Source organism: Argentina silus, assembly GCF_951799395.1.
Source record: "Argentina silus genome assembly, chromosome: 10".
In the NCBI taxonomy this organism is placed as follows: domain Eukaryota; kingdom Metazoa; phylum Chordata; class Actinopteri; order Argentiniformes; family Argentinidae; genus Argentina; species Argentina silus.
This window is the reverse complement of record NC_139664.1, coordinates 10,035,895-10,063,628: the sequence shown is the minus strand read 5'-3', so window position 1 is coordinate 10,063,628 and position 27,734 is coordinate 10,035,895. Positions and strand designations below refer to the sequence as shown.

Sequence of the window (27,734 nt, the reverse complement as noted above, 5' to 3'; positions counted from 1 at the left end):
TTATAAACTGGTTCAGAGGAGGAAGTAGAGGAAGTAATGACAATGACAGATAATTGACATATCAGTCCAATATTCAAACCAGTCAAAAGCCAGTGCTGTGCCACATCAAACCCAACCCAATGTATCATAACAGTCACAGATCTTGGTATAAGTTGCCATTAACTACTTCTTCAAACTAAGTTTTGAGATATTCTTCTATCTGGGGTGTGTGTGTGTGTGTGTGTGTGTGTGTGTGTGTGTGTGTGTGTGTGTGTGTGTGTGTGTGTGTGTGTGTGTGTGTGTGTCTGTGTGTCTGTGTGTGGCTCTGCCTCCATCTACTGGAGAGAGCTGGGACTGCAGCTCTGTACCTAGGAGGTCCAGAGATGTTTAGTATCTGATCATTTCAACAGCAAGAACAACCAACAAAACAAATTGCATGTGTTTCATTGAATTAAAACGTCAGTCTGGTCATTTTGCAATTTCCCAATTGTTGTGGATGTGAATGAAATTAACCCATGAATGTCTGCAGCCCTGAAGACCTCTACACCCACTGACTGAATGTAACCACAAACTGATGTAAGCCCTCTATTACAGCATTCATCACTCACTTATCCCTTGTCTTTCAATCTCTCTCTGCCTGCCTGCCTGCCTGCCTGCATGCATGTCTGTCTGTCTGTCTGTCTGTCTGATTCCCATGAAGCTCATAATGAATTATGTAGAACAGGGTCGATGTTGTGGGTATAAATCGGGTTCCTTGTAAAATAACACAATTAAGCAAAGCAGTTTTATGCAAAGATATACAACAAATGCTGAATGCATTATGCAAATGTACAAATGCTGAGTGCAGCCAGTGAAGGTCAGACTCCAGCAGCTCCACTCAGGCCAGCACCGCGGTGCATTGTGATGATGTCACAAGGGCAAGGTCTCAGAGCTCCGTCATCAATAGAGCCCTGAGAATCTTCTCTCTGTCCAGCTTAATTTCCTCTCCACTAAACACACACAATACATAATACAGCATTTAATGATGTAAATGACATGAGAAAAGAAAATAATTAAGATGTAAGGTGTGTATGAAGCTTATAGAATGCATTACCTGTGTGTGTGTGTGTGTGTGTGTGTGTGTGTGTGTGTGTGTTACCTGTCTGTGTGGGCAGCAATGTAGGGGACCAGGTGTGGGATTGAGCTGTGGTAGAAGGCGGGGGAGAGGTGAGGGGAAGGAGAGGGGGAGGCACAGCACGGACTAGCCAGCTCCAACATTGGTAAATCCATCTGCAATATACAGTATATACAAACAAACGCACACACACACACATACACACACTTTACAGTTTCACCATTTACCTGCTGTTTATTGAGAAACAATATGACTCTGAGCTAAGTGGACAAATGTCTCACCCATGAATGTAGAGCACTGTGTGAGGCAACTATATGAGGCGCTATACAAATAAAGGTTATCAGTGCATTCAGAGGGTGGTTTGAGGGTGTGTGTGTGTGTGTGTGTGTGTGTGTGTGTGTGTGTGTGTGTGTGTGTGTTACCTGTGGGTATATGGATGGATGTATCTGTTTGTCCAGTGAGCTGTTGGACCCAGTCTTCCCTGCACTCTGGGACGAGATCGCTGCAAGGGCTTCTGGGAGATTATCTTCATCCTCATGGTTACTGGAGACCAATCAGAGGATAGCGTTCAGCCACAACAAGTGTTAAGATAGAGTCAGCTTCACTTCAGCTACTCTTTGCAGCATTGAATTCACAACATGTTTGACTGCTGATAAATGTAATTGGACTGGTGGACTGCACTTGAATCAGAGTTTGCTCATGTCCTGGGTTGACTATACGTACAAACTGAACTGGCGGACTAGTCTCCTCCTGCGGTTGGAATTGGGGTTAGACGGTCTGTCCGTGGTTGGCTTGCGGTCAGAGCGGAGGGACATTTTCTCTGTTGTCAGACTGGACGAGGCCGAGTCCTGAGAGGAGCTCTGATACCTGAGAAACAAATAGACCCCATCTATGACAGAGTAATATACACATATCATCTACTACCGACACACACACACACACACACACACACACACACACACACACACACACACACACACACACGCACACACCACTAGAACCCACCTTCAAGGCACTAGTGGATTTCTGGGAAGATCAGTATTTGGTGACAATTCCACATTTGCCCATCAGAGGTCATGTTTGAGCTATACTGACAGTATTGTAATGTCTTGGGATCAGGTGAAACTCTCTCACTCTCACTCTCACTCAACTGACCTGTCGTTGACCTCCTGACTGGAGACCTTCCCTCTGGGCGTCAGAGGTGCGTCCTTTATCAGGAGAAGAAGAGGAGGAGGAGGAGGAGGAGAGAGTTAGCTACAACACAATATAATAATAATATATTATAATAATATATGCCATTTAGCTGATGCTTTTATCCAAAGCGACTTACATTGCAGTGAGTGCATACATTTTTCAGTAGATATGGTCCCAGAGGGAACGACTGAGTTTTTGTAGCTTGAGTTTAGGAATTAGGGTTTGGGTTCAGTGTTAGGGGTGTAGGAGTTGAGATTTGTGTTGGGCTCAGGGGCTAGGGGTTTAGGGGCCTGGGATGCAGTGTTAAAGGACTGAAGTCTAAGTGTTTAGAGGTAAGGTGTAAGAGTTAAGGGTTAAAGGGCCAGTGCTCACTCTGAAAGCTGCCTCGATCTGGGCTTTGAGGATGTTACACTTGAGGTGGTCGGGTGGGCCAGGGGGAGAGGAGGGGGGATGCAGAGACTTCTCAGACAGCTGTTTCTCCTCCGCCTGAGGGACAGAGAGAGATGGAGAGGGACCGAGACTAAACAGAAAAGTAGAAATGAAGTATTTAAAATGTCTCTCACCTTGTTGTCCATGTTCATGTGGAGTGAGGGCCAGGGGGATGCGTCACTGTCTGACTCCAGAGCGTCTACAGGACAGGGAGGGACTCTGTGTTCTAACAGTCACACACAGACACACACACACAGTTAGCATAGTACACAGAGGCCACGCTCTTGGTGTGTGTCTAAGCGTGGGTGTGTGTGTGTGTGTGTGTGCACGTCTGCTCACTGCTCTTGGTGTGTGATGGACAGAGTGCCTCCTTGCTGTCGTAGTGTGTGTGGCGGCGGTGATGGTGGTGGATCTTTCCAGCGTACGGCGTCTCGTTCTCCTCAACACTGAACTGCTGCTCTGCACCGGGAACAGACCCACTAAGAGGAAAACTGAGGACACACACACACACACACACACACACACACACACTCAACCAGGCTGCCAAAACTAGATGAGAATGCAGAGACTGTTTCTCAACCTCTTCATCACTGGAGTCTTATCCTTCTTGATGGAGTGTTAATATTAAATCTTCCATCGGGGAACTGACTCATTCAGTGTAAATTGGAGATCTTCGATCTAGAGTTCATTCAAATGTGGATCGCCATGGATGGATCGTGTCTCTTTTCTGACAAGTTTTGTTTAACCCTGCTTCAGTATAGACATGAAGTGATAGTCTGCAATGTTTTGTCCATTCAACATAAAATCGACATGTGAAAAGCTGAAAGAGTTTAAACTCTGTTTATTGGTCAATGTAGTAAATGGCAACAACACTAAGGCTTGCTGTGATTGGAGTAAACATTAAAGGCAATATGAAGGAACCTTCAGACTCAGTCAGCATCACGATAACAAACAATATGTAAACAAAAGGTCATCTGACATCAGCTGGTATACATCCAGGACATCCTATTGATCTGTGGTAGTTTGATTAAGCACATTCATAACCTCTCATTCATAAACAAAAAGTGTATATCCTACATGAACACCATTTGGGATTACACCAACACAACAATGAGGATTCTAGTCAACTTGTCCATGACATCATATTTTACTGCATATATTGCTCATGAAATTTCAACTAGTACTTTTTCAAAAATTATATCAGTGCATAAAGCAGCTTGTTCCCCTAACCCAGCATGTGTACAGGAGTGAACCCCTGACATCATCGGTAAAGCAGCTACTTCACACTGTACAAAATAAAACTGTAAAAATCGTACATTCAGTTAAGATAATTTCTTTTTACCTGCAAAGTTATCTGACTTGCGCTAAAATGATTTGGATAGTGGCACATTCATCTGCCAATGAGATAAGACATTATTTGTTGAAGTAGGTAAGGGAATTTACCCATGTCAAATTCGAGGACTGATACATTCAGACACCATTAAAGCACAGTATCAACAACAATCATATAGACAAACAAGGCAATGAGCATTAAACATGGTCCTATCCAGTGAGAGATCTCTCTCTCTTTCCCTCTGTTGCAAGTCTTTCTCTCACTCTCTCCAGTAGGGGCCATTGTGATATGGTGAGGATGACACTGACACAGACAGACACACACGTTGATGATGATGGTGATGACAATGACGAAGATGTCTCTGGGTCCATGAGTCCATCACAAGAACCTCAATCTGCCTCCAGTCCCAAAGCTTCTCTGTGTTCTCAGAGGTTTCCATCATAAGTCTGTGTGTGTGTGTGTGTGTGTGTGTGTGTGTGTGTGTGTAGGGTCCAGGGGTGAGGAGAGGGGCTGGTTGGGACAGGGTCCAAGGTCAGTGGTCACAGTGCGGTCATGACCTTGTCTCTGTACACCACACTGATGGATCCTGGGAAGGCTCCGCTGGTCCGCTCTGGTACGGAACGATGACTTGGCTCTGCACTCACAGCTACGCCAGAGGTACTGGACATGACAGGGAGATGGGAGAACACACACACACACACACACACACACACACACACATTATGCAGACACTCAGGCAGTGAGGACCATAGGTGACATGGAGTGAGATGAAAACAGAGACAGCAGAGACCATCTGGCATAGAGAGAGGGAGGAGCTTGCTCTGAGATACGCTCGGTGTAATCTTGATATTCTTTCAGCTCAACAGACCTACCTAGGGTGTAGTGGTCTGCTTGGTACAGATGACAGGCCCAGACTTACCTGTGTGTGTGTGTGTGGGGGGGGGGGGGGGGGCTTACCTGTGAGGGGATGTGTGTCCTGAGTGCTGTAGGTAGACAGGGGGTGTGAGGGCGGGGTGGGGTGGGTGCCAGGGCTCATGACCAATAGGGATGTTACGCTGGTACTGTGAGGGGGGGGGGGGGGGGGGGGGGGGGGGATAAAAAGACAGAAAATAACATTCAGTTGAAATATTGCAGATGCTAAAACAGTCACAGTCATCAATCATTTGAAAATATTAAGAGAGGGGGGGGGGGGGTATCTTACTGGGTGCAGGCTGGGATCCGGGCTGGTGTGAGTGCTGGAATACAACAACACAACACTACCTGAAGGCCACATTTACATACAGCTCTTAAGCGTACCATTTATCTCCATAAACATTTGACTCATTAACATACTGTACCCCTCATAGCCATAGAAACGCTCATTTCCCAACCACTTATTAAAGTACATAATGTGCATTTACTTGAGAGAGCGTGCCCCCTGCACTCAGACATTTACCTTAAGTGCGGTGGTTTGGCTGGAGAGATGACTGTGGAGAGAGAGATAGAGAGAGAGAGAGAAAGAGAAAGAGAGTGAGAGAGAGAGAGAGAGAGAGAGAGAGACAGAGAGACAGAGAGACACATAGAGTAATGTCAGCCAAGCCTGATGGGCGTGGGTGGGTGCATTTATGCCTCCATGGTTTATGCCTATAGCAACCCTTCCTCGTCAAGGACCTGGTGCAGCCTGAGCCCCAAAACCACACTGGACATGTCGCATCTCCGGTATGAAAGTGCCTGTCAACTGCACCGATGCCACATGCTAGACCGGCTCCTCGAGCAGCGCGGCCTCACGTGCGGTTTGCGGAAGCAACTTTCGGATTCAGGTCTATTTTGACCTCTCGTCGACGGCACGTACACAGCCGTCCAGATCAAACTGCCCAAAGCCTCTCTCTGGTCTGCCTCCTCTGTTACGTGCCTGGTGTAGCATCCCCAGCGGGACACAGACGTTCCACTTACGTGACATGCCCAGTGTGGTTTTGGGGGTGGGGTGAGGTGTGGTGTACTGTGGTATGACACCTGTGTGAAACACTTTGCGAATAAACGTAGATGTTCCTATGTAGGCTATGGGATTCATTGTGTAGTGTGTAGAGGGGACCCAAACCTTGCCCAATGAGTGAGAGAGGGAGGGGTATAGGGGTATAGGGGTGTGGGGCTGTGGTGTGTAGGACTGGAGTATGACGTAAGGGTATAGAGTGTAGGGGTGTAGTGTATGCGTAGAGGTGACCCACCCTTGCCCAGTGAGTGTGTGCGGGAGGGATATCTCTTGCTGGGTCTCCTCTCAAACGTGCTGGCCCTCCTCAGTCTACCTCCATGAGTGGCCTGATACTCTGTCTTACCACTGAGGGAGAGAGAGAGAGAGAAAGAGAGAGGGAGAGAGAAAGAAAGAGAGAGGGAGGGAGGGATGGAGGGAGGGAGAGAGAGGGGGGGGGGGGTCATTACCTTATGGAACAGTAACACTTGATGGCATGTCTTCATTTGGCACGATAAGATGTTCACAATAATCATATCAGATCTGTGTGTACTGGCTCACGTGCACATCTGAAGTAGTTTGACATGTAAATAAACAACATGGAGACAGATTTGTGTAACCATAGGAACAGAACTGTGTAACCATAGACACACTGTAACCATAGTTACAGTGGTCGAATTTTAAACGACACCCTATTCCCCATATAGTAGTGCATCTCTTATGACCAGAGCCACATTGGCCTTGCATCTAACTCAAACTGTGCCCTATTACTCAACAATGCTCAAAAGCAGTGCACTACATAGGGGAGAAGGTGTCACCTGGAAGTTGGTCAGGGCCTTCCTCCCTACCTAAATCTGAAGCGTGATCCAAGGCGTGTGAAGTCGCTGCGGTTGGTCTTCCCCGTGGTGGGTTGGCGTAGCCGGAAGAAGGCGTGGCTCTCCACAGCACACTTCCACAGGTGCTTACAGGTCTTGGAGCTGGCCAACTGGAACACAAATGTATGCTCCTGCTCCCGCCCCTAAACACACACAGGCCAATCACAGTTAACATCCTTACAGTTAATCATGTTTTTTGTGTTTGTGTGTTTGTGTGTGTGTGTGTGTGTGTGTGTTTGTGTGTTGCTAACCTGATCATCGTCCTCCACCACCACCAGAGTGAGTCTACTCTTCTTGAAGTCCAGACGGGTGATCTTAGGCCTAAGACACACTCATATCATTATATTGTTGGAAAGTGTCCAGTTTTTTCTGTCAGCCGCAATTCAGTTTTGGGCTGAGAGTGAATGTCTGAAAGTGAACGGGGGAGTTGTATAATTACCAGAAGAAGAGGCCAATCTTGGCGGGTCCCTCAAAAACCAGGATGCCAGTGGGAGTGAGACCCAGAGCATACTCCCCTCCATCCCTGCCCTGAGAGGATACACACACACACACTCACTGAGGACTACACACACACACACACACACACACACACACACACACACACACACACACACACACACACACACACACACACACACACACACACACACACACACACTCACGACTACATACATACACACACACACAGCGAACACTATTAGAACACACACACACACACCTTGACAAAGTGCATGTCTACTCCATAGAGCTCCAGCCATTTGCACTTGTTGAGGAAGCTGGTTTCTGCCTGAGACGGACTCTTCCCCCTGGAAAAAGCAAACAAACAATCAACATGTTTTGCCTCTCCTTCTTGATTTGTGAAAGTAAGTCAGACAGTGTAAGAGCTTTGCATGGGATTTTGCATTCATTGCTCATTCAAAAATTGATTTGCTTTGCCTAGATTATCATGCATTAGACACAAAGGATGTTATTAATAAAATGACACTCCACCATAAAACAGAAAATTGCACTGCACATAACAGCATTGTTGATCAGACACCTAGGGCCCCACTTTGCTTCCGCTACAGTTTCAGGTAGCATAGAGGCGAATAATTGAATACGGGATGAAGATGTCAATTGTCCTCACCAATCAGGATTTCACTATTGTAATGGATAATTATTTATATTTAAAAAAATAAAATGACCATAGTTACAGTTGTAGGCAACAAATGTAACTTAAGTGTCTATGATATCATAATCTAACTACACAGCAAGTCTAGAGTGAGCGCCAAATTTAACCTGGGAATCTCAAAGCACTGGAGAACGTTTAATGAACCTGTCGCAACTTTTCTCATACAGTCATTTATCATAAACAGCTACATCCTCATTTATCATAAACAGCTATATCCTCCATAGTATATTATGGATTGAAAAAGTGGAATTTTACAACTTTCAAGATGATTCTAACAACCATCTTTTTAATTCATGAGTCCCTTCCAAACGTATTTACTCTGAAGGAGGTATGCATATTTCCCTGTAATGTATACAGTATACAATGTTTAAGATATTCTCATATTTCATGATGCATGATTTCGTTGCATGATTTCATTAGTAATTTGCACAGAGCGCGGAGGCGATTGATGTATCCTTTTTATGGAATATAGAGAATCGAGTACAGAATTTCATAATGCGAAAATATACACAAGGCGGTGGTATGAGGGATATCCATGACAACTGCTGTGCCCGTTATGATCAAATAAGTGTATATTTTCACCTTTTGGTAATTATTGAATATGGAATGGATCACTGTCCCACTCCCCTTGCCAACCCTCTCAACACTCCCATTTACTGCTCCGCCTGCATCGATGCAGAGTTTTGTGTTGGTTGGGGCAGACGCACTTTGCAATGACAAATGACCAGTCTTTGCACACGGTTTTAGTGGTGCGCAGCGCTCTTTAGCAGGAGCAAATTGGGGCCTAATGTGTTATCCCACAATTACTCTGGCATCAGGCCTGCTGTTGTCTACACTACGGTGTGTGTGTGTGTGTGTGTGTGTGTGTGTGTGTGTGTGTGTGTGTTCTCTCTGTAGTGGATCTGTTGTGTGTGTACTTAAAGCTGTTATTCTATGACATGTTTGTGGACAGTGCTGGTGTCATGTCAGCTCAGTGAGCTGCAGCATATGTGTGTGTGTGTAATCTAATCTGAGATTGGAGCGATCAGACTATCACTAGGTTAAATACTGCCTCGATTCAATCAAGACACTCCCGGGAATAATCCCTTAATCCTACAGAGAGAGAGAGGAACAAGCATGAAAGAGCGGGAGGGGGAGATACGAGATGGATAGGACTTACTATAGACGTATTATAGAATACTAGACGTACTATAGAATACTAGATCTGCATCCCAGTAGTCCAAAGTAGCTTCCTCTACTCTCTCATCACCTTGTCCCCTTCCCTTCATCAGCACAGATCGACAATAACCCGGGCTGGTCTGGGCTTCCTTCCACCATATTGCTTTAACTTATTTGGTCTGTTGAAATGTGGAGAAAGCCTGAAGAGAAGCCTGTGAGGACTTCCTCTTAGATGCTCTTGGACCTCACCTGAGCTCCACCCACTGGTTGAAGATGTCTGCCTCCATGGCCTCGCTCTGCTTAGGCGTGAAGCGAAACTCTGACACCAACTCAGGAGAATGTTCTAGAGGATCACAGTCTCCCAGCTCACCTGTGCGTACATACACAAAACATATTTCTAGGCCAAAGTTCATACTTTCTAAAAATACTAAAAAAGTAAAAATGTATTTATAACCATAATCCATTAAATGTTAGTGATATACTAATGTTAAATGTAGTGGCACACTTACTCTGCAAGCAGTAGGCCCCCAGTTCTACCGATACATCGTACGGACATTTCAACCTGGAGGGTGAGAGAAGGGTTGCAGAGAGATTACACAAGCATATGCACATGCGCACACACACAAAGGTTACTTTTATAACCGGGGGGGGGGGGGCGGGGGGGGATGATGCAAGCGTGTTTAAATGTGTCGAGAAAGCGAGGTGTAAAGGTGTGTGTGTGTGTGTGTGTGTGTGTGTGTCAGGGAGGAGAGGTCCTTTTCTTAAAATTAGCAGCCCTCTGCTGTTCCTGATCTTGTGCTTTATTATAGAGCTACACACAGGGGAGGCATGGCCCAGATAGAGAGAGAGGGGAGAGAGAGAGCATGTGTGTGTGGACAGATTTAGAGTATAATGTGTATGGGGTGAAGCATGCACGTGTGTGTGTGTGTGTGTGTGTGTGTGTATCGTTGATGGTAGGATTGCCGGACAGAATGTCTGCTTACTTGCCGGACAGAATGTCTTGTCGAAGCTGCAGCACAAACAGGTACCTGAAACACAGATTCCACAAAGTCAGAGAGAGACAGAGTGTGATAGACATAGGAGAGCATGAGAGACAGTAACACTGATGAACACACAAGATTTAGTGTCTCACACACTCTCTTTCCTACCGAGTTTCTGTCCGTTTGGCCTTGATTAGACTTTCCCCACTGGACTAAAGTCATTAACCATATTTCCCCTTTGGACTAGGCCCAGGATTGTGAGAGTGAGAGTGTGAGTGTGAGTGTGAGTGTGAGTGTGAGTGTGAGTGTGAGTGTGTGAGTTAGTAAATGTGGTGTTACCTGGTGAATTCCTCATGCAGGTTATTTGGCTCTGAGGAGTAGAACTTCACCCTGAAGAACAACTTGTACGGAGGACCATCTGAGAGATAGAGGGAGAAAGAGGAGAGAGGAAGAATTGAGCGTAAACTTCCATTAAGATACATAAACCCTTAACTCTCTCCATCTTTCTCCCTTTTCCCCCCCCTCTTCAGCTTTCCGGTCCCTTCTCTCTCCCTGTCTTTCCCTCCTTCGTACACCTCTCTTCATCTTCATGTTCTCGCCCTCTTTCTCTGTAGTAGGCGTGTCCAGAAAAAGTGAACATGGGCGTCACCCTGCATCACATGCTACTGTCAACAGCTGATAATGAGCCGCCAGCGCGCCTGCCTAGCTACCTGCCTGCCAAACTTCCCACACACACACGTTGATAAGACAATGGACGTGATATGGACTTACCTCTGATCTGTTTCTTTATGGGCTTGTCCACATCCAGCCAGTGCTGAGAGAGAGAGAGAGACAGAATGACCCGGGTCCTGGTGAGCTACAGGTTGTTTACAGGCTTTCGTTCAAGCTCATACTAACACATTTTACACATCATTAGTGTACATAATGTGCAGTGCATCACAGATACATTGCTTCCAGGTCTGTGGTGGTTTGTGAGAGTGTGTGTGTATGTGTGTACTCACTGAGACCTGTTCTGGATCCATAAACTGCAGTCCAAAGTAGTCCGCCTCCACAAGGTCCAAATGATACATTATCTGGTCAAACAGCTCCTGGCCTTTTGACTTTTTCTGCATAAACACAAAAGTATGAAATAATGAGTGTTGTTGTCTTCTTCTTTTATCCTCTCCCTCAGTCCAACTAGTAGAGTTGAGGGAGGCGATACATTACCAGAAATCTAACTTGACATTGCTGAATTGCTGCTTTAAACGGAAAATCTAAGGGGTATGCACCAGAGGTCTTCACTAAAAAACACTTTATTGACCACCAGGGGTCCATCCAATTACCAATAACACATCACCAATAAGGATACAATGAGGAAGAGCTGAGGTAAAGAGAGTGGACTATAAATAGACCTGGCGGCTGGATCTGGAGCAAAAATAGTGAGTTTGTGTGTGTGTGTGTGTGTGTGTGTGTGTGTACTGTATGTGTGATATTAGGGGCTGCATCTGGGGCAGAAACAGGGGGACAAGCCCGAAGGGAGTGGCTGTTATTCAGGCCTTTGTCACACACACACATGCGCACAAACACACACTAAGGGAATGGCTGTTATTCTCACACACACACACACACACACACACAATGGTCCTCTACGCCCTTGAGCTGCACACCCATCTGCCTTACTCCACTGGAAGGCTGCATCGCAACACTGTGTTGTCGAGTGTCATTCTTCTATATCTGGAATGTGTGTGTGTGTGTGAGAGAGAGGAATTGAGTGAGTGGGAGAGAAAAAAAAGAGAGAGAGAGATATGAGAGGCTTGTACTTTGTTCCCTGATAACCAGTCTGTACCTACCCACATGTGAGTATTTTAATATACATGTGTGTTTGTGTTAAAGAGTGTGTGTGAGGTCAGCTGGTGTGTCAGTTTATGTGTGTGTGTGTGTGTGTGTGTGTGTGAGAGGTGTGGTTAGGGAGTGGGGATCAACATAAAGCTCTTGCTTTTCCCGTTTTGTCTCTCTACACAATTAGTCTGATTCCAACCCAACCCGTAGCTCCTACCCACCGCCTCTTTCCCCCTTGGCAGTGACGTAGATCTCAGTGGTCGGATGGGTGTTAACAACATTGAGAAAATTGTTTACCACATTGATAATACCTATCCAGTCCCTACCAAACGACATGTGCCTGGGGCTAATCTGGAATTAAGCAACGGTCTACATGAGCAACACTTCACAATTCAGAGAGTTCAGTTCTATTCAATACACCTGTCTTCATTCCTCAGGGATATTGTACGAGTCTTGTTCAGGCTTGCCCAGTATCACCTCATAGCACCTGTGTCCTTAATGTAGTTTGGTAGCCGTGTCACATTTTACCATGCTTCATAGATCGCGGGTATTGTCCTCTCTTGGTCCTTTGTGTATCTGCCTAAAAAGACCTAAAGAGAGACTTTCAAAGCAGCATCATTGTAATTCTAAGCTGTGTAACACGTGTAGGCTACAAAGATCTCTGATTTCTCGGAGAATCTGATTCTCCTACTTTCCGAGAAGATTCAAAAGGTGGCGCATGCTACAGCTTCAGTGACACACACACGACCTTCACGATTAAAATCTCACGAGACGCAACGTACACACACATGCCCACACACACACTCAAGCCCTTCCCACACACGTAGCTTAGTCTTCGTCTGTGTCACAGAGTTCCATCCATGATAAATCAGGTCTTACATCAGGGAATTGCAGTTCTGAGACAGTGAGGACACAGAGAGAGAGAGAAAGAGGGAGGGTAAGAGAGAGGAGATAATAGAAGAGAAGAGATAAAGAGGAAGGGAGAGAGAGACGGGGAGGGAGGGAGGGAGGGAGGGAGGGAGGGAAGGAGAGAGGGAGAGGTCCCTCTCTGAGGTAGCTCCCTCCCAGCAGTCAGAGTGGGGAAGTAATGTGATGAATTGGCTGATCACAACACCATCTGTAGCTCTACCTCTTTCACTGCACAGGACACACACACACAATCTCTCAATGGTGTAAGTGACATTGGCCCATAAAGCTCCAGCTGAAACAACAGAAGTTTACAGCTGAAAGAAACGTGAGAAGAATGTTTCAGAGAGAATAGGTAAACAACCAAGGGCTGTCTGCGGTCATATGGGCTAGACACACAGTCACAAAAGACACAGTCACGACAAGCTATACAGTACACTCACCGGTAGATCCACGTTCACGTCGGAGCCATCAAGCAGCAGTACGCGACAGGTGATTGTCGCCCTAGCGGCTCCCGCTGCCGGGATGTGCACGGCCGCTCCCCCGGTCACCACGGCAGGCGCGTGGACGACCTGCTGTTGGTGCGCGAGCAGAGCGGGGTTCCCGGTTCCCCCTCTACCGTCCCGTTCGTCCCTGTCCGCCGTCTGAAACCGTCTCCGTGAGCGGCGGCTAAACGTCCGGCGTAGAAAGCCCATCATCTTTCTGATCGTGAATTCTATCCACAGCGCGAGCTCCGTGCCGGTGGGGGGAAGCTACAACCGGAAAAAACAGTGTAATAACGGGTCCCGGTGCCACCACCCGGGGGCGAAGAGTCACTCACGGCGGGCACGGAGACTTTCGGCTGCCGCTGAATCCTTAGCCTGGAGGTCGGCTGCAGTGGTAGTCTACAGCCGCATATTAAACTAGGCAACTGTTGGCTATATCAGACATTTACCATATTAAAACATCAGAAAACACACCAAAACAACCAGATGAGTTTCTCCCAATCATTCATTCGGTCTCACGAGAGTACTCACTCACGGAAACAACCCCCCTTTCCCCTCTCGCGCACCTGCCGCTTTCTCACTGTTGCACAGATTCTGAAATCCTGGAGAAATCCCGGGAAGCTCTAGCTCGCGCTTCGCAGTGGGCACCCCCCAAAATCACATAGCCTAACGTGGAATTAGGTAACTGTCCACCGGGACACAGTCCTTCGTGGTCGTTATAATTTAATCTTCTCTCCGGGAACCGAAACTGGTCCACCTCACAGGTAAGTCAACCAGGGGAACTGGACAAACAGCATGCTCTGCGCCTGCGTAAAAATATACAACGCAGAACAAACTTTTTTTCGCACTGGCTGGGCCAATAGTGTCAGTGATACAGCGCCACCTGCCTGTCAGATGCATCGAGTTTGACGTGTACAACCCCAATGGTACAACCACAATACAACCTACAATACAATGTTGAAGATGTCCATATCAATAGGGCTGGGAAAATATAAGCAGGGCGCAGGCTTTTCAGATTTAACTCAGAAGAATGCATTTTCTAGATATGAAACCAGTAAGTAATAAAAATCATATATTAGATCAAGGAAGCCCACCAGACACAAGATACAAGCATAGTTGCCTAGCAGAAATAGGCAACTGTAGGATTACCTGTTTAACCCTTCATATCAAAAACCTGGTCAATCCCCTGGGATGTCTTCATGTAACCTACTCCTTGCATCCGGGACTCCAGATAGCCTTGCCCCTAACACACACATCAGACAGATACACTGTACACGCACGCACGCACGCGCACGCACGCGCACACACACACACACACACACACACACACCAATAGGCCTACAGTACTTGTATATAGAGACACACACACAACTTTTTCTATTACTCAGTTGACTCATGATAAGTGCACAAATGCATAAATGCATAGACAGTGTATCCATAGGTATCTCTTATTTTTGTTTACTTGCCCCAGATATCTGTATAGGCTTACTTGTTTTGGCCTACTAGTTTTGTGAACTTATTCACGGCAGTCCCAAGTCTTGCGTAATATGTCGGGACAGGGGTCTTTTGTATGCAGTGGTGGCTTAGGACTACTGCGAATATGTGCACTGGAGCATGCATATATCCAGGGCAAGTAGAATGAAATAGGCTTTCTTTGAATTGGGACTGGTGCAGAGTGCAGCCTACACCCATCACCTGTATAGCCTTGCCAGTCTTTGCATTGAAACACATCACCTGTAGGCCTACACACGGTGAATGAGGCACCTTCACCTGTGACTAATTTTACCTGTGAGTGTGCATCACCAGTATTCACTTTGAGAATGAGAGTAAGGTTAACATACATGTTGAATTTAATCAAATGAACAACGAATGACTAGATGAACAAACAGACAGAAAGCTCTCAGTATAAATCAGTGTGTTTATTCAGTGTCTCAATAATTTAGGAATGATTGTGGCAGGTCTGGTGCTCTGGCAGTCTTAGCTCTCTGCTGTGATCTACCTAAAGCCTATTATGCTCTCTTTCAGGACCCAACGGAAAAATAGAACTACCTGTATAGCTGCAGCCTAGTTTTATGGCCGCAGCCCACAGGTAAATCCTGACCCACCAACTGGGAGACATTTCTCGGCACAGCGACAGCGGGCTGCAGGACTGTAGTGTTGCAGTAGTACCCTACAGTATGTACAGGAATCACTACAAGACAGCCTGTATCAGAGCTGCTCAGATGAGTCTCTGTGGAATCCAGAAGGCTAGCAGAGGCTATGTACTTGCAGCACTGTGACTATTTGTGAGATAAGGCTAGCTGAACAACGGCTAGGTGATGGCTCGTTATGCCGTGATGCACTCTGCAGCCGGCTATGCTCTGCCCCTGACCCCTCTTCTGTTGTGTACTGTATGCTGGTCCCAAATCAATGTATTGGTCCTTCACTGCTAGCTGTCCTCTGCGGTTAGCTAAGGGCTAAGGCTAAACTGGTAGTCTGGCACTGTGGCTAGCTGTCCCTTCTCCTGCTGTTAGGGATCCGGTAGTGGTGTTGCGGTGGGCTATGGTGCTGGAGGGCCCTCCCTCCTCTCTCTGTAGACACGCAGTATGGCCTCACACACAAACCGGAACTGACACTGAAACACAAACAAACATGGTCAGTTAACACACTAAACCACACCCAATGTTATGGTTTGAATCAGGGCTAAAGGGTCATGGGTGAGAGGTTACTACTGGCCTGAACCAACATGGCTCTCTAGTTTATAGGTTAGGGGTCAGGGATCGAGGTGTGTGTGTTTGTACCGTAGTCTGAACCATCATGGCTCGCTGGTCTCGTAGTGTTCTCACAATGTCCAGTGGAAACACAGGCCGACCCTGCTCCAACAGTGTCAACGCCGACTCCATGGTGATCAGAACACCTGTCCGCCCAATCCCAGCGCTGCAACCATTAAAACAACAAACATGAGGTTGTGTGTGTGTGTGTGATTGTGTGTATTTGTGTGTACAGTAGGTGTGTGTGTGTGTGTGTGTGTGTGTGTGTGTGTGTGTTACCTGCAGTGTACCAGTAGTGGCTCTTCTCCCCTCCTCCTCTCCCTAACAGAGCTGATGAACAGGAGGAAGTCTGAGGGGTCGTCAGGCACTCCGTGGTCTGGCCACGCTACGTACTGGAGGTGTGTGACCGCACGCTCCTCGTTGATCTACACACACACACAGACACACACACACACAGGTATGGGAAAATACACTTCTAATATAATATAACACTTATAAATATATTATATACTGCTATATTGGAGAACAGGGAAGAGGAGAGGAGGAGAGACAGAATACAGGAGAGGAGAGGAGAAGAGAGGTGAGGGGAGGCGAGACGGATAGAGGGAAGGAGAGGACAAAAGCAAGGGACAGAAGAGAGAAGTGGAGGCTCCGGTTAGTGATGTGATGGGTGTGTGGCCTGTGGCTCCATGCAGGGATTAACTCCCTCGCCAGAGGAACAGATGGGTCTGCACAGCAGTGTGTGTGTGTATGTGTAAGTATGTGTGTGTGTGTGAGGAGTGCATTTGTGTGTGTGTGTGTGTGTGTGTGTGTGGATATGTGTGTGTGTGTGTGTGTGTGTGTGTGTGTGTGGACACTCATGCTTCAGTGGGCATTACTTGTTTATTTACCTCTTCACTGTTGAGTCTAATATAGAACACATTCTGCTTTACAAATGACCTGCCAAAGCGTGCACAAACATACACACACGGGGGAAGTGGCAGTGTGCTGGCTGGGGGGAGTTTGGTCAGAGTGTTGGGAGCCTGCGGAGAGGTGACATATGGCCTACCTGCCACACACAAACACATAGGCAAGCTCCATTCTGACACTATGTGCCTGTGTGTAAGCTATGTGGGTTCGTGTGTGTGTGTGTGTGTGTGTGTGTGTAGGCGTGAATGTGAGCTCTCAATTGACATGCCAGGTTGTGTGTGTGTGTGTGTGTTACCTGTGTGTGTGTGAGGGTGAAGTGTCGTATCACGTAGGCCAGGTTGCACTCCTCTGAATGACAGCTCACTCTCAGGTACCCATAATCCCTCACTTCAGGTGGATGTGGCCAGTACTGGTGGCACTTCGTCTGGAAACACATGACATTATTCAGGACAAACTGACTATAACATCACCTCTCGTCCACCAACAGAAAACATGTATACATTCTGTAATATTGATTTGGCTATAAAATGCAGCTGTTTTTCAAACACAAATAATTGTGTTTCAGACTTTGACATGTGTTGGTATTGATTTAGTGGCTATGTACACCAATAACACATTCTGGAGCCCAGAGAAATCTGTATTCCGTTCAGTTGACTCCACACTCTTACATTCTGTAGTGCATTCTCTTAAATGTTCTCAAGTACACACACAACATCACCAGCTGAATAGGGACTGATTGTCTGACGTGTGTGTGTGTGTGTGTGTGTGTGTGTGTGAGAGAGAGAGAGACCCAGACAAGGATTGAAGGGTTCACCTTGAGAGTGAAGTAAGGTAGTCTGCAAATGGTGAGAGTGTAGTGTGTAGTAGTAGTATGCGTGCACGTGTGTGTGTGTGTGTGTGTGTGTGTGTGTGTGTGTGCGAGAGAGAGAAGGTGAGAGGTTTGGTTTGTGTGACAGAAGCAGTGTGTGCATTGAGGCACTTGAGCAATATCAGCAAGATGATCAATTAGAGAGAGCATCTGGTTACCTAGCAACAGGCAAGCCATCATGCAGACAGCACTACTCTCAATGAGCCTGAAACATTGGTAAATCTCTGCATCAGTGTGTGTGTGTGTGTGTGAGAATGTGTACCTCATGTACCCGTCTATGTTCTCTCTCGGGTGAATGTGTGTGTTTATTTAAGTGCACGTGTGTCTGTGTGTGTGCATTGTATACCCGTCCTCTTTCAGTGAGTGTCGTGAGCATGATGATGGTGCGTGTGTGTTGCTCCCACACACTCTGCCAGAAGTGAGCACAGGTCTGAGGCAATGGACCTTGAGCCGCAACATACCGCAAACACACACCAGACACGGGGGGAGCCACCTGAGAAACACACACACACACACACACACACACACACACACACACACACACACACACACACACACAGTGAATATATACACACCACACACAAGCCAACAGATACAAAACACACAAATACACACTTACAAGCAGTATGTACTGACCGTGATGTGGCTGGCATTGATATAGTCCTCCTGGTCCCGTAGAACCACTCTGGACATGTCATCTACCAGCAGAGAGCACAGTTGACATAGTTTCTCCCCACAGCCACTGTGACTGTGACGCAAGCATGCAATACTAACATAGTACAGTTGAATTTATATACCAATTCTGAGGCATTACTGTAGCAGTGACCACAATAGCAGACCAGAGTTAGATTGTGTGTGTCTTTTCTGTATCAGACAAAGGACTGAGATATAGGGACACCCAGGTGTGTGTGTGTGTGTGTGTGTGTGTGTGTGAGTGTGAGTGTGAGTGTGAGTGTGAGTGTGAGTGTGAGTGTGAGTGTGTGTGTGTGTGTGTGTGTGTGTGTGTGTGTGTGTGTGTGTGTGTGTGTACTCACAAGGCAGCACATCCTTGTATCTGTTCTTGTCTGTGTTCTCCGGAAGCCGAGCGCAGGCCACTGAAAGGCCCGGCTTTCTCCGGTACAGATTCTAGAACACAAACATAACCATTTACTTGTCTCCCTCAGGTCTTGTTGCTATGTGCGTTGCTACAGTGTGTTTACCAACAGTTTATTTCATAACCTATTGGAGTCCTCATCTTCTGTCTGAAAAAGCACTCGTAGTACCTAAATGGCCCAAGTGAACCTTAACATCCTAAATAGACTTGATTGCACTTAATCCAAAACCAGTGGAGTACTGAGACTGAGACTGTTTGGTGTGCATCCCATATACACACTTTACTTTAGATCAGCATACAGTATTGCTGCCAGCCTGCCATCTACTGGACAATGTAAAAAGGTTTTTAGATCAACCCTGCTGTAAGTATTGTGAGTAATATGGACGTTTTAAAGCCTGTGCAGCATACAGAAAAATACCACCTTAGTTCTTGTTATACCCCACCCACATACTCACCTCGAAGTGGAAGGTGAGTGTGCCCGTCTGTATTCCCCTCTCCAGCTGTCTCATGGACTCTTCCAGTGTCTCTCCACGCTCTGATTGGCTAGGCATCTGCTTATCCCCAGGTGATTGGCCAGTGAGAGAGAGGGCAGAGGGAAACTGCAGGAGGGGGGTCACACCCACACGCCCAGGACCTGGAAGACACAGACAGACAGACAGACACACACACACACACACACACACACATAGTTAAAACACACCCACAAGCCCAAGACCTGGAAAACACACACACACACACACACACACACACACACACACACACACACACACACACACACACACACACACACACACACACACACACACACAGTTACCTTTGCGTCTTATGAGCAGGGCCAGCTCCCTGGAGTGTGATTCTCTGCTGGCTCGTATGAACATGACCACCTGGTCGTGTGTGTGTTCAGAAATGTCACGACCATTGATAAGGACCACCAGGTCTCCCTCCAGCAGCTTTGGCTCAGACCGTCCTGCCTGCATACAACCACGAGCACCATCACACTCCACAATCAATCAATCAATCAATCAATCAACCAATCAACTCTTATTTGTCCCCCTGGTCAGTCCTCAAACCGCTGCCCGATCACTCCGTTCTTCCACCTCTGCTGGCCACTTGGCACCGCTACCTCTAAGAGGACGTAGTGGTCCCTCTCTCTTCTCTGTCTTGGCGCCCCACTATGGAAAGAATGAGCTTCCCACCATGGCAGAGTCACTACCTATCTGCTGCTGTAGACTAAAGACCCATCTGTCTGGGCTACACCTGGGCTACAATCGGAACAACCACACAGCCAAACCACACACAGAAATCATATTACCGGAGAGTCAGGTTTGACGTGGGATACAGCCAAAGGCATCTTCTGATCCACTCCACCCTGAGGGGAGGAACACAGAACTAGGGATGAAAGCTCCAGAAAGAAAGAAAGAAAGAAAGAGAGAGAGAGAGAGAGAGAGAGAGAGAGAGAGAGGAGGGGGGAGTATGTGTGTATGTTTGAAAGTGAGTGTTCTATTAAGGGAGAGACTCACTTTTACATTGAAGCCGAACTTGCCCTCAGGATCAGGAGCGATACGCACCAAAAGCAGGTCACCATCCCCTAGAGCACTCTGCCACACACACACACACACACACACACACACACACACACACACACACACGTACGTACGTGAGTAACTCACTCTTACGTAAACACACACACTCACAGCAGAGGTTCTGTGAGTAACTGACCTTGTCCCAATACCGAGAGCTGGGCTCACTGTCCTCCTCTCCTATACTGAAGCCATCAACCTGCGACAAACCCTCCTCCAGCCCTGTGCCTGAGAGGCTGCTAGAGAGATAGATGGGGAGAGAGAGAGAGAGAGAGAGAGAGAGAGAGAGAGAGAGGCTATACTATTTAGTAGGCGTAGTGAGTATGAAGTAAGCAGAATGGTATGGTACTTGAATGTCATTGAGAGTCTGAGATAGTGGGAGGTGTAAGAGAAGAGAGGGTGGTGAGACACTTACTATGTGTGTGTGTGTGTATGTATGTGTATGTGTATGTGTGTTTGTGTTTCAGGCTCACTTGTGTGGGGGTGTTTCTCCCTGGCTGCCCCGGCTACTGCTGATGGAGACCCTATAGGTGTAGAACACATCCTCCCCCTCCGACATATCTTTCAGATCATTGCTCAGCTCCACCGATGAGGGGCGGGGTTTACTGATGCCGTGACGTACTCGAGGACTTCGCCTGCCAGAGAGAGGTGGAGTAGGATAGAGTTGCCTCTAAACACTGATCTAAGGTCAAGACCTAATACTGTCAATCAAATCTAGTCCTCCCTGTTTCACTAATGGTATCTCCCATATAACAGTGGCTGATGCTGTAGCTCATACCAATTGGGCGTGAGTGGGGGGGACCGAGATGGGAGGCTCTTCGTCTCCAGATGTTCTGATGAGATGGACCTCACCAGAGCAGGGTTCCACACCATCCCACCCATCACACGCCGACACACCGGACCACTGCAAGAGGGAATGTGTGAGTGTGAGAAGTGAGAACGAGTTTGAATGTGTCTGTGTGTGTGTGTGTTTGTGTGTGGTAGAGATAGAGATAGAGAGAGGGAGAGAGAAAAAGAAAGAGAAGTGAAGAGAGATAAAGAAAGTGTGTGTGTGCTCGCCTGTCTGTTTTGCTGTTGCCCAGGCCCCAGTGTTGTGACATTAGCTTATTGTACGCCTGGGTTGCCACGTTGTAGTTTTTTGGGCTCCGGGTTGCCCTATTGGAGTGGAAGAAGGAGTGGTGGTCCACACAGGACCTCCACAGGTTCTTACAGGTTCTGGAGCACAGCAGGTCCAGAGACACCACACAGTCCTGGGTTTCCCCCTGAAACACACACACACAGTGTGCATGTTTGCTTTAGTTCCAGCCCAGCACTAAAACACCAGATTCAACTAATCACCTAATCAAGGTCCTGAGTGACAGTTGAATCATGTGTGGATCTTTGGATCTCTCCAGCTCCACACCTACACGGCTGGAACATGCAGCTCCACTTTAAGGGTTGAGAGAGAAGTGAGAGAGAAAGACTCACATGTTATCTAGCCAATAGGAGAGCAGGACTCACATGTTTGCGTCGCAGATGAATGAGGAAGCGTTTCCTCTTGAAGGAGATCTTTATGATGTTCACCCTGTAGGACATAACAAACACTCAGTGTGTGTGTGTGTGTGTGTCATTGACAGCCTTGAAGTAGAGGGGTGAGGGAGGTACGAAGTGTTAGAGTGGAAGAAGACCAATCTGTCCAATCAGTGGCCTCAGCACTCACCAGGGGAAGAAGCTGGAGCAAATCATATTGCGGAAGGTGGCCACGCCACCTGAGGCCAGACCCACCAACAGCATGGAGTTGGAGTCCTGAGAGAAGGATGAGAACAAGAGGAAGAGAATATGAGGGGTGAGAGGCATGAGACAAAAAGAGAGTGTGAGAGAGAGAGAGAGAGAGAGAGAGAGAGGAAGTGATAAAGAGAGACAGAAATGGAGATAATGTGGTAGTTACCATGGCAGTGTGCAGCTCCACTCCATAAAGATCCAGTGTCCGCGCTGTGTTCAGGAAACACAGCTCTGCTTCACTCTGCTTCAGCCCCCTGGAACACACACACACTTTTTAGGAGTACGGTGATAGCTTCGCCTCGTCATCTGATTTTTCACCATATTGTTTACATTCTATCCTTTCAGATCAACTTTTGTCTATAGGGGTGTGGCTCATTTTGGAGTTGGAAAATCAGCAGGGTTTTTTTTTAGACACTAACAAGTAGTGTGTTGAGGCAGGCTGAGGTAAAAACCAGAACAAGGTACCTGTGCTGTGAGTGCAGAGCCTCAACTCTGGACAGGAAGTCTTCATCCTGCTCAGGAAGGAAGTGGCTCTTGGACAGGTAACCAGGAAGGAGGGCCGAGGTGTGGTCTCCCAGCTCAGCTACAACAGAGAGAGAGAGAGAGAGAGAGAGAGAGAGAAACAAACTAAATAAATAAACACCCACGCGTGCATGTGTACACACACACTGTTTATACATTGATCATGGGTCAGGCTAGGCAGCTTAATCATTAGGTCATTGACCACACTCCTACGCCTGTTTCTACAGCACACTGGGAGGCTGACTTACACTGCACAGCATAGGAGGCCAGCACAACCGCTGCACTCAGAGGACACTGCAACCTGCAGGAGAGGCACACACATTCCTCAAACTGACATGACAGTACCTACTGTATCATCCACACCACTGTTTACCACCAGAGGGCATGTCTTTCACTATACTCCCAAAGGACCTGTGTGTGTGTGTGTGTGTGTGTGTGTGTGTGTGTGTGTGTGTGTGTGTGTGTGTGTGTGTGTGTGTGTGTTACTGACCTGCCCTCTTTGATGTCACTCCTGATCTGGAGGAAATACAGATGCCTGCAGAGACAGGAGAGAAGTGATTTATCATCTGTCATAAACTTGTTCCTTAGCTTAATTACTCCCTTAGCTTAATCACTCCCTTGCTTACTCATTTCCACACACACACACACACACACACACACACACACACACACACACACACACACACACACACACACACACACACACCTGGTCTGCTCGTGCTGTAGAGAGTTTGGGTCAGAGATGAAGAATCGCACTCTTAGGGTCAAATAGAAGGGAGAGAGAATTCCTGCATGAGAGAGAGGGGTCATCATCAAACACAGCCTTTTCAACTCTCACACTATGATCCCATATCTTAACCCTAGCCCTGACCCATTCACCCTCTAAACCCCTCCCTGCACCCTTGGTGAGTTGAAAATGTTGAATTTATAATATAGTACAAATAACAATCTAAATAATCATTAAAAAATGCTACTTCTAGATTTTAAATCCAGGTAATGAATGTTGACTGAGGGAGGGATGGCCCTGGGTCCAGTCCTGTCCAGTTACCTTTCAGCTGCTTCTTAAGGGGTTTGTCAGACTCCAGCCACCTCTAGTAGGGAAACAAGAGTTATGCTCATCAAACATATGTTACCTTCATAGTTTCTAAATACAAGCAAACACTCTGGAATGTTTAAAAGGCGCTCAATTGAGATTCAGAATTTCTCATGGTGTGACTTGACCAGAAACAACTCTGGGCAAAAGTCAGAGCCAATAACTAAGGCCCAGAGTTTTCCCTGATCAGCTCACATGGTCAGGAAAAAAAACAATGATAAACATTTTATCTACCTACAGTGGCACCTTTCAAAGCAATACAGCCCAATGTGTGATGTGGTTGAATGGCCCACTCACCGGAGAGTGTGTGTTAGCTGCGATGGCTACACTGTGGTCTCGGAGCTGCAGGCTGAAGAGCTGTCTCTCCAGCAGACCCAGGTGGTCACCCACCAGGTCCAACAGGACCACACCTTCATCTTGTTTCTGAGGGCAAAGAACACACACATTATAAACACTAACTGTATACTCTATGGTCTAGTATGATATAGTACAATCCAGGTGTGTATTGAGAGTATGCTATAGTTTGATGTAGATGTGTAATGCAGACCATGCTACAGTATGGCATGAGAAAGATAGTATCGGTATAGAATATGCTGTGATGTAAATGGTGAGTATTGTCTTCCTCCGAATCAAGGTCATTGTGTTGAGTGCGCGAGAGAGACAGAGATCAATGGAAATCTGAAAGGAGAGTCTCATTATGTCTCCTCCTGTTCAACTGCACTCTCATCTACCGACACTACAATTATTACCACAGCAAAGAGACAGATAGGAACAACACATAATCTCCTCAGAGCAGGAGAGAGAGTGAGAGAGACAGAGACAGAGAGTGCGTCTGAGTGTGTGTGTGTGTGTGTGTGTGTGTGTGTGTGTACTCACACTGACTCTGAAGGTCTGGATGGTTCCGTCCAGAAGCTGAACTAAGCAGAGCAGGTCAGGCTTGGGCATGTCTGTTAACACAGTTACTCAGCTTCCCTCCTAAAACACACACACAACACTCATCTCTGCATGGGGACCTGGGAAGACACGACAGACAGACAGACAGACAGACAGACAGACAGACAGACAGACAGAGACACAGACACACACACACACACACACACACACACACACACACACACACACACACACACACACACACACACACACACACACACACACACACACACACACACACACACACACACACACACACACACACACCTTTAGAACGCTTAAAGGCTGTTGACTGTGATCATTTGCCCATGTAGTTAGCCCTCCCTTGGGATGACATTGTCTGGTGGTGAGCAATGTTTGTCTCTGTGATGAGTTAGGTATCAGGCTGCAGTGAGTCATCCAGTGTGTGTGTGTGTGTGTGTGTGTGTGTGTGTGTGTGTGTGTGTGTGTGTGTGTAATCCATTATTATCTTCTTGCCTGAGTCTGTACATGTCCTCTCTCTCTCCCTTTCACCCTCACTCTCTTTCTCTCTCCCTCTCTGCACTGTGAAGGCAGCAGAATGATAAGAATGTTAAATATTCTCAGACTCAAGCACGCCCATCCACAGACCTAGGAACAGATCTAAGACCTGTTACTGTAAGTCTTACACACACACACACACACACACACACACACACACACACACACACACACACACACACACACACACACACACAAGCTGTAATGTTGTTTACACACCAGCTTTACTGGGCTCCAACCCAATAATCCATGCCAAAAACCCATGCTTTTAGAATACTCTGTGATGTGTGTGTGTGTGTTTGTGTGTGTGTGTGTGTGTTTGTGTGTGTGTAAGTAAGCAGTTTAGGCTATCGCAGGGTCAGGTCTGGGTGAGTGTATGACTGGTCTCATACACACTGGTTAATGTTTGGACACCATGAATACATTATACTGAGCTGGGCTCTCTCTCTCTCACGACTGATTTTCCATCATGACGGTCTCACACTGGTTACAACTGACCTGACTTAATCTAGGACTCAAAACATAGAACACTGTTAGTTCTGCCAAGCCCCCCAATGAAATCTATATGCAGGCTTGAGGCTTCATACATTTAAAGCCCCAATCTGTAATTTTTTCTAGCAAACTGCCTGACTCTCTTTTCTATTGTATACTAAGGGTTAGGGCTGGGGAAATATTTAATGCTCAAAAAATACATAGTTATGAAATCAACATTTTTTTTTTACTGCTCAAATATCAAAGAATAGGCATATACATTATGTATGTCAGAAACTGAAATTACCAATGAGCAGCAAAAATATTATTGCTATAATGACTCTCTAAAATCTTAGTGGTATTATCGACACCGCAGTGTGTACACAGACAATAATCTCCTGTGCAGTGTTCTAAATGATTAACAAGGGGAACAACATTATGTCCAGGCCTGGCGAAGAGGGAAACAATTGTAAAACAAGGGAAACAATGTCTGATAAAGTGAACTTTGAAATGACGTGTACTTTGAACTATTGGCTATTCATGAACGACCAACAAAAAGTCGGTTGACAACGTAAACGCCCAAAAATATAAGTGCAGCAACACCCAAACATACCAGTACCAAACTTTCTTCATTTCAGCTATCACAACTTGGTCTGGAAGGCTTGCTATGAAAACAGACAGTCTAGAGAACACGTATTCGGTTGAAATACCTCAATAGTCCGGAGTTTAGAAGTCTGACATTTCCTAGATAGTACAGGCGTTTTGTCGAGTGAGAAAGCCTCCGGACGGGGCGCGTCGCGCGGGGCAGGTGGAGGTAAATATCCGGGAAGAGTTTCTCCACAGCGGCGGTGATTCCGCGCGGCCCCGCCCCTTCTCTGTGCGCGCTCCCGCCTGGAAGCGCGCCTTGTCCTAGACAGACTAACACCGCAGTACGCCAACTGTCAGTGGAGGACACAGGTCATATGTACAAGGCAGGAAGGTGTTATACTCCAGTCTATTAAACGTAGACCAAGACCCGTTAGAATACTAGCCTATACATGCTATCTCATATTCTCCTCGCATAACAACGAACACAATTGGATCATCGCGTACTTTTCACCAATCGAGTCTTGTTAGAACAGTGATTAGCTTTCTGCAGAGTGGTGGAAAGGATGTATACGTACAACGTTTTCCAAGTGGGGGAGCCAATTCTCTCTTGGTGGGTCAGGTAGATGTTCATAGGTCTAATATTCATATTCCGATCTAGGCCAGAGTGGGCAAAGGTAAAGTAAAACAGGACGCTTTCACTGTGATGAAGACTCTCATGCCCATTAGTTTGGTAATTCGTTTTTGCTATTTTTTCTTTCTATTGTTGATGAAGGTAGGAAGAGAGAAATAGAGGTACAGCTATTTATCCCCACCCCCCTGCTCCCTATAGCTTATCTGGTTTGCTGTCACCACCTGGTGGGGAGATAGGGTAATGCTGGTGTAAGCACAAGTATTATAGGCCTGTGGCTGTAGTTCCAAACTTGTTTGTGGTGTCACCAGCCTAGCCTGAGTTTTCAGCGTGTCCATTATAAAGGATGGCGATAGCCATGTATATATACAGTACCAGTCAAAAGTTTGGACACAAACTTGCCAAGAGTGTGCAAAGCTGCCATCAAAGCAAAAGGTGGCTACGAGAATCTAAAATATAAAACATATTCTGGTTTGTTTAACACTTTTTTGTTTACTACATAATTCCATATGTGTTCCTTCATAGTTTTGATGTCTTCAATATTAATCTACAATGTAGAAAATAATACAAAATAAAGAAAAACCATTGAATGAGAAGGTGTGTCCAAACTTTTGACTGGTACTGTATATATA

At 46.6% G+C, this 27,734-nt stretch overlaps 2 protein-coding genes across 2 annotated transcripts; both read right to left on the bottom strand.

The window, feature by feature from the left end:
* Positions 1-870: 870 nt before the first annotated feature.
* Positions 871-14,158, bottom strand: epb41l4b (erythrocyte membrane protein band 4.1 like 4B). Its single transcript, XM_083679187.1, has 23 exons — positions 13,346-14,158; positions 11,180-11,284; positions 10,950-10,992; positions 10,518-10,596; positions 10,182-10,226; positions 9,708-9,760; positions 9,448-9,568; positions 7,588-7,675; positions 7,309-7,397; positions 7,121-7,190; positions 6,843-7,012; positions 6,254-6,363; positions 5,485-5,515; positions 5,251-5,284; positions 5,007-5,110; positions 3,056-3,207; positions 2,851-2,942; positions 2,660-2,773; positions 2,249-2,301; positions 1,817-1,960; positions 1,516-1,636; positions 1,118-1,248; positions 871-968 (listed from the first exon to the last, which is right to left on the bottom strand). Exons 1-23 carry the CDS (start codon positions 13,598-13,600, stop codon positions 905-907), a joined length of 2,268 nt encoding a protein of 755 aa, XP_083535313.1. The 5' UTR covers positions 13,601-14,158; the 3' UTR covers positions 871-904.
* Positions 14,159-15,291: 1,133 nt separating this feature from the next.
* On the bottom strand, positions 15,292-26,704 carry ptpn3 (protein tyrosine phosphatase non-receptor type 3). The gene is given in 27 exon segments (XM_083679508.1): positions 15,292-15,941; positions 15,943-16,001; positions 16,168-16,303; positions 16,417-16,562; positions 17,342-17,470; positions 18,261-18,407; positions 18,551-18,612; positions 18,949-19,039; positions 19,463-19,641; positions 19,822-19,978; positions 20,320-20,376; positions 20,528-20,605; positions 20,727-20,823; positions 21,061-21,222; positions 21,366-21,491; positions 21,647-21,849; positions 22,088-22,151; positions 22,287-22,372; positions 22,515-22,602; positions 22,814-22,931; positions 23,119-23,171; positions 23,361-23,405; positions 23,577-23,658; positions 23,919-23,961; positions 24,261-24,386; positions 24,840-24,976; positions 26,597-26,704. Coding segments are annotated over 26 exon segments (2,670 nt in total). The 5' UTR covers positions 24,909-24,976; positions 26,597-26,704; the 3' UTR covers positions 15,292-15,874.
* Between the last annotated feature and the right edge of the window lie 1,030 nt (positions 26,705-27,734).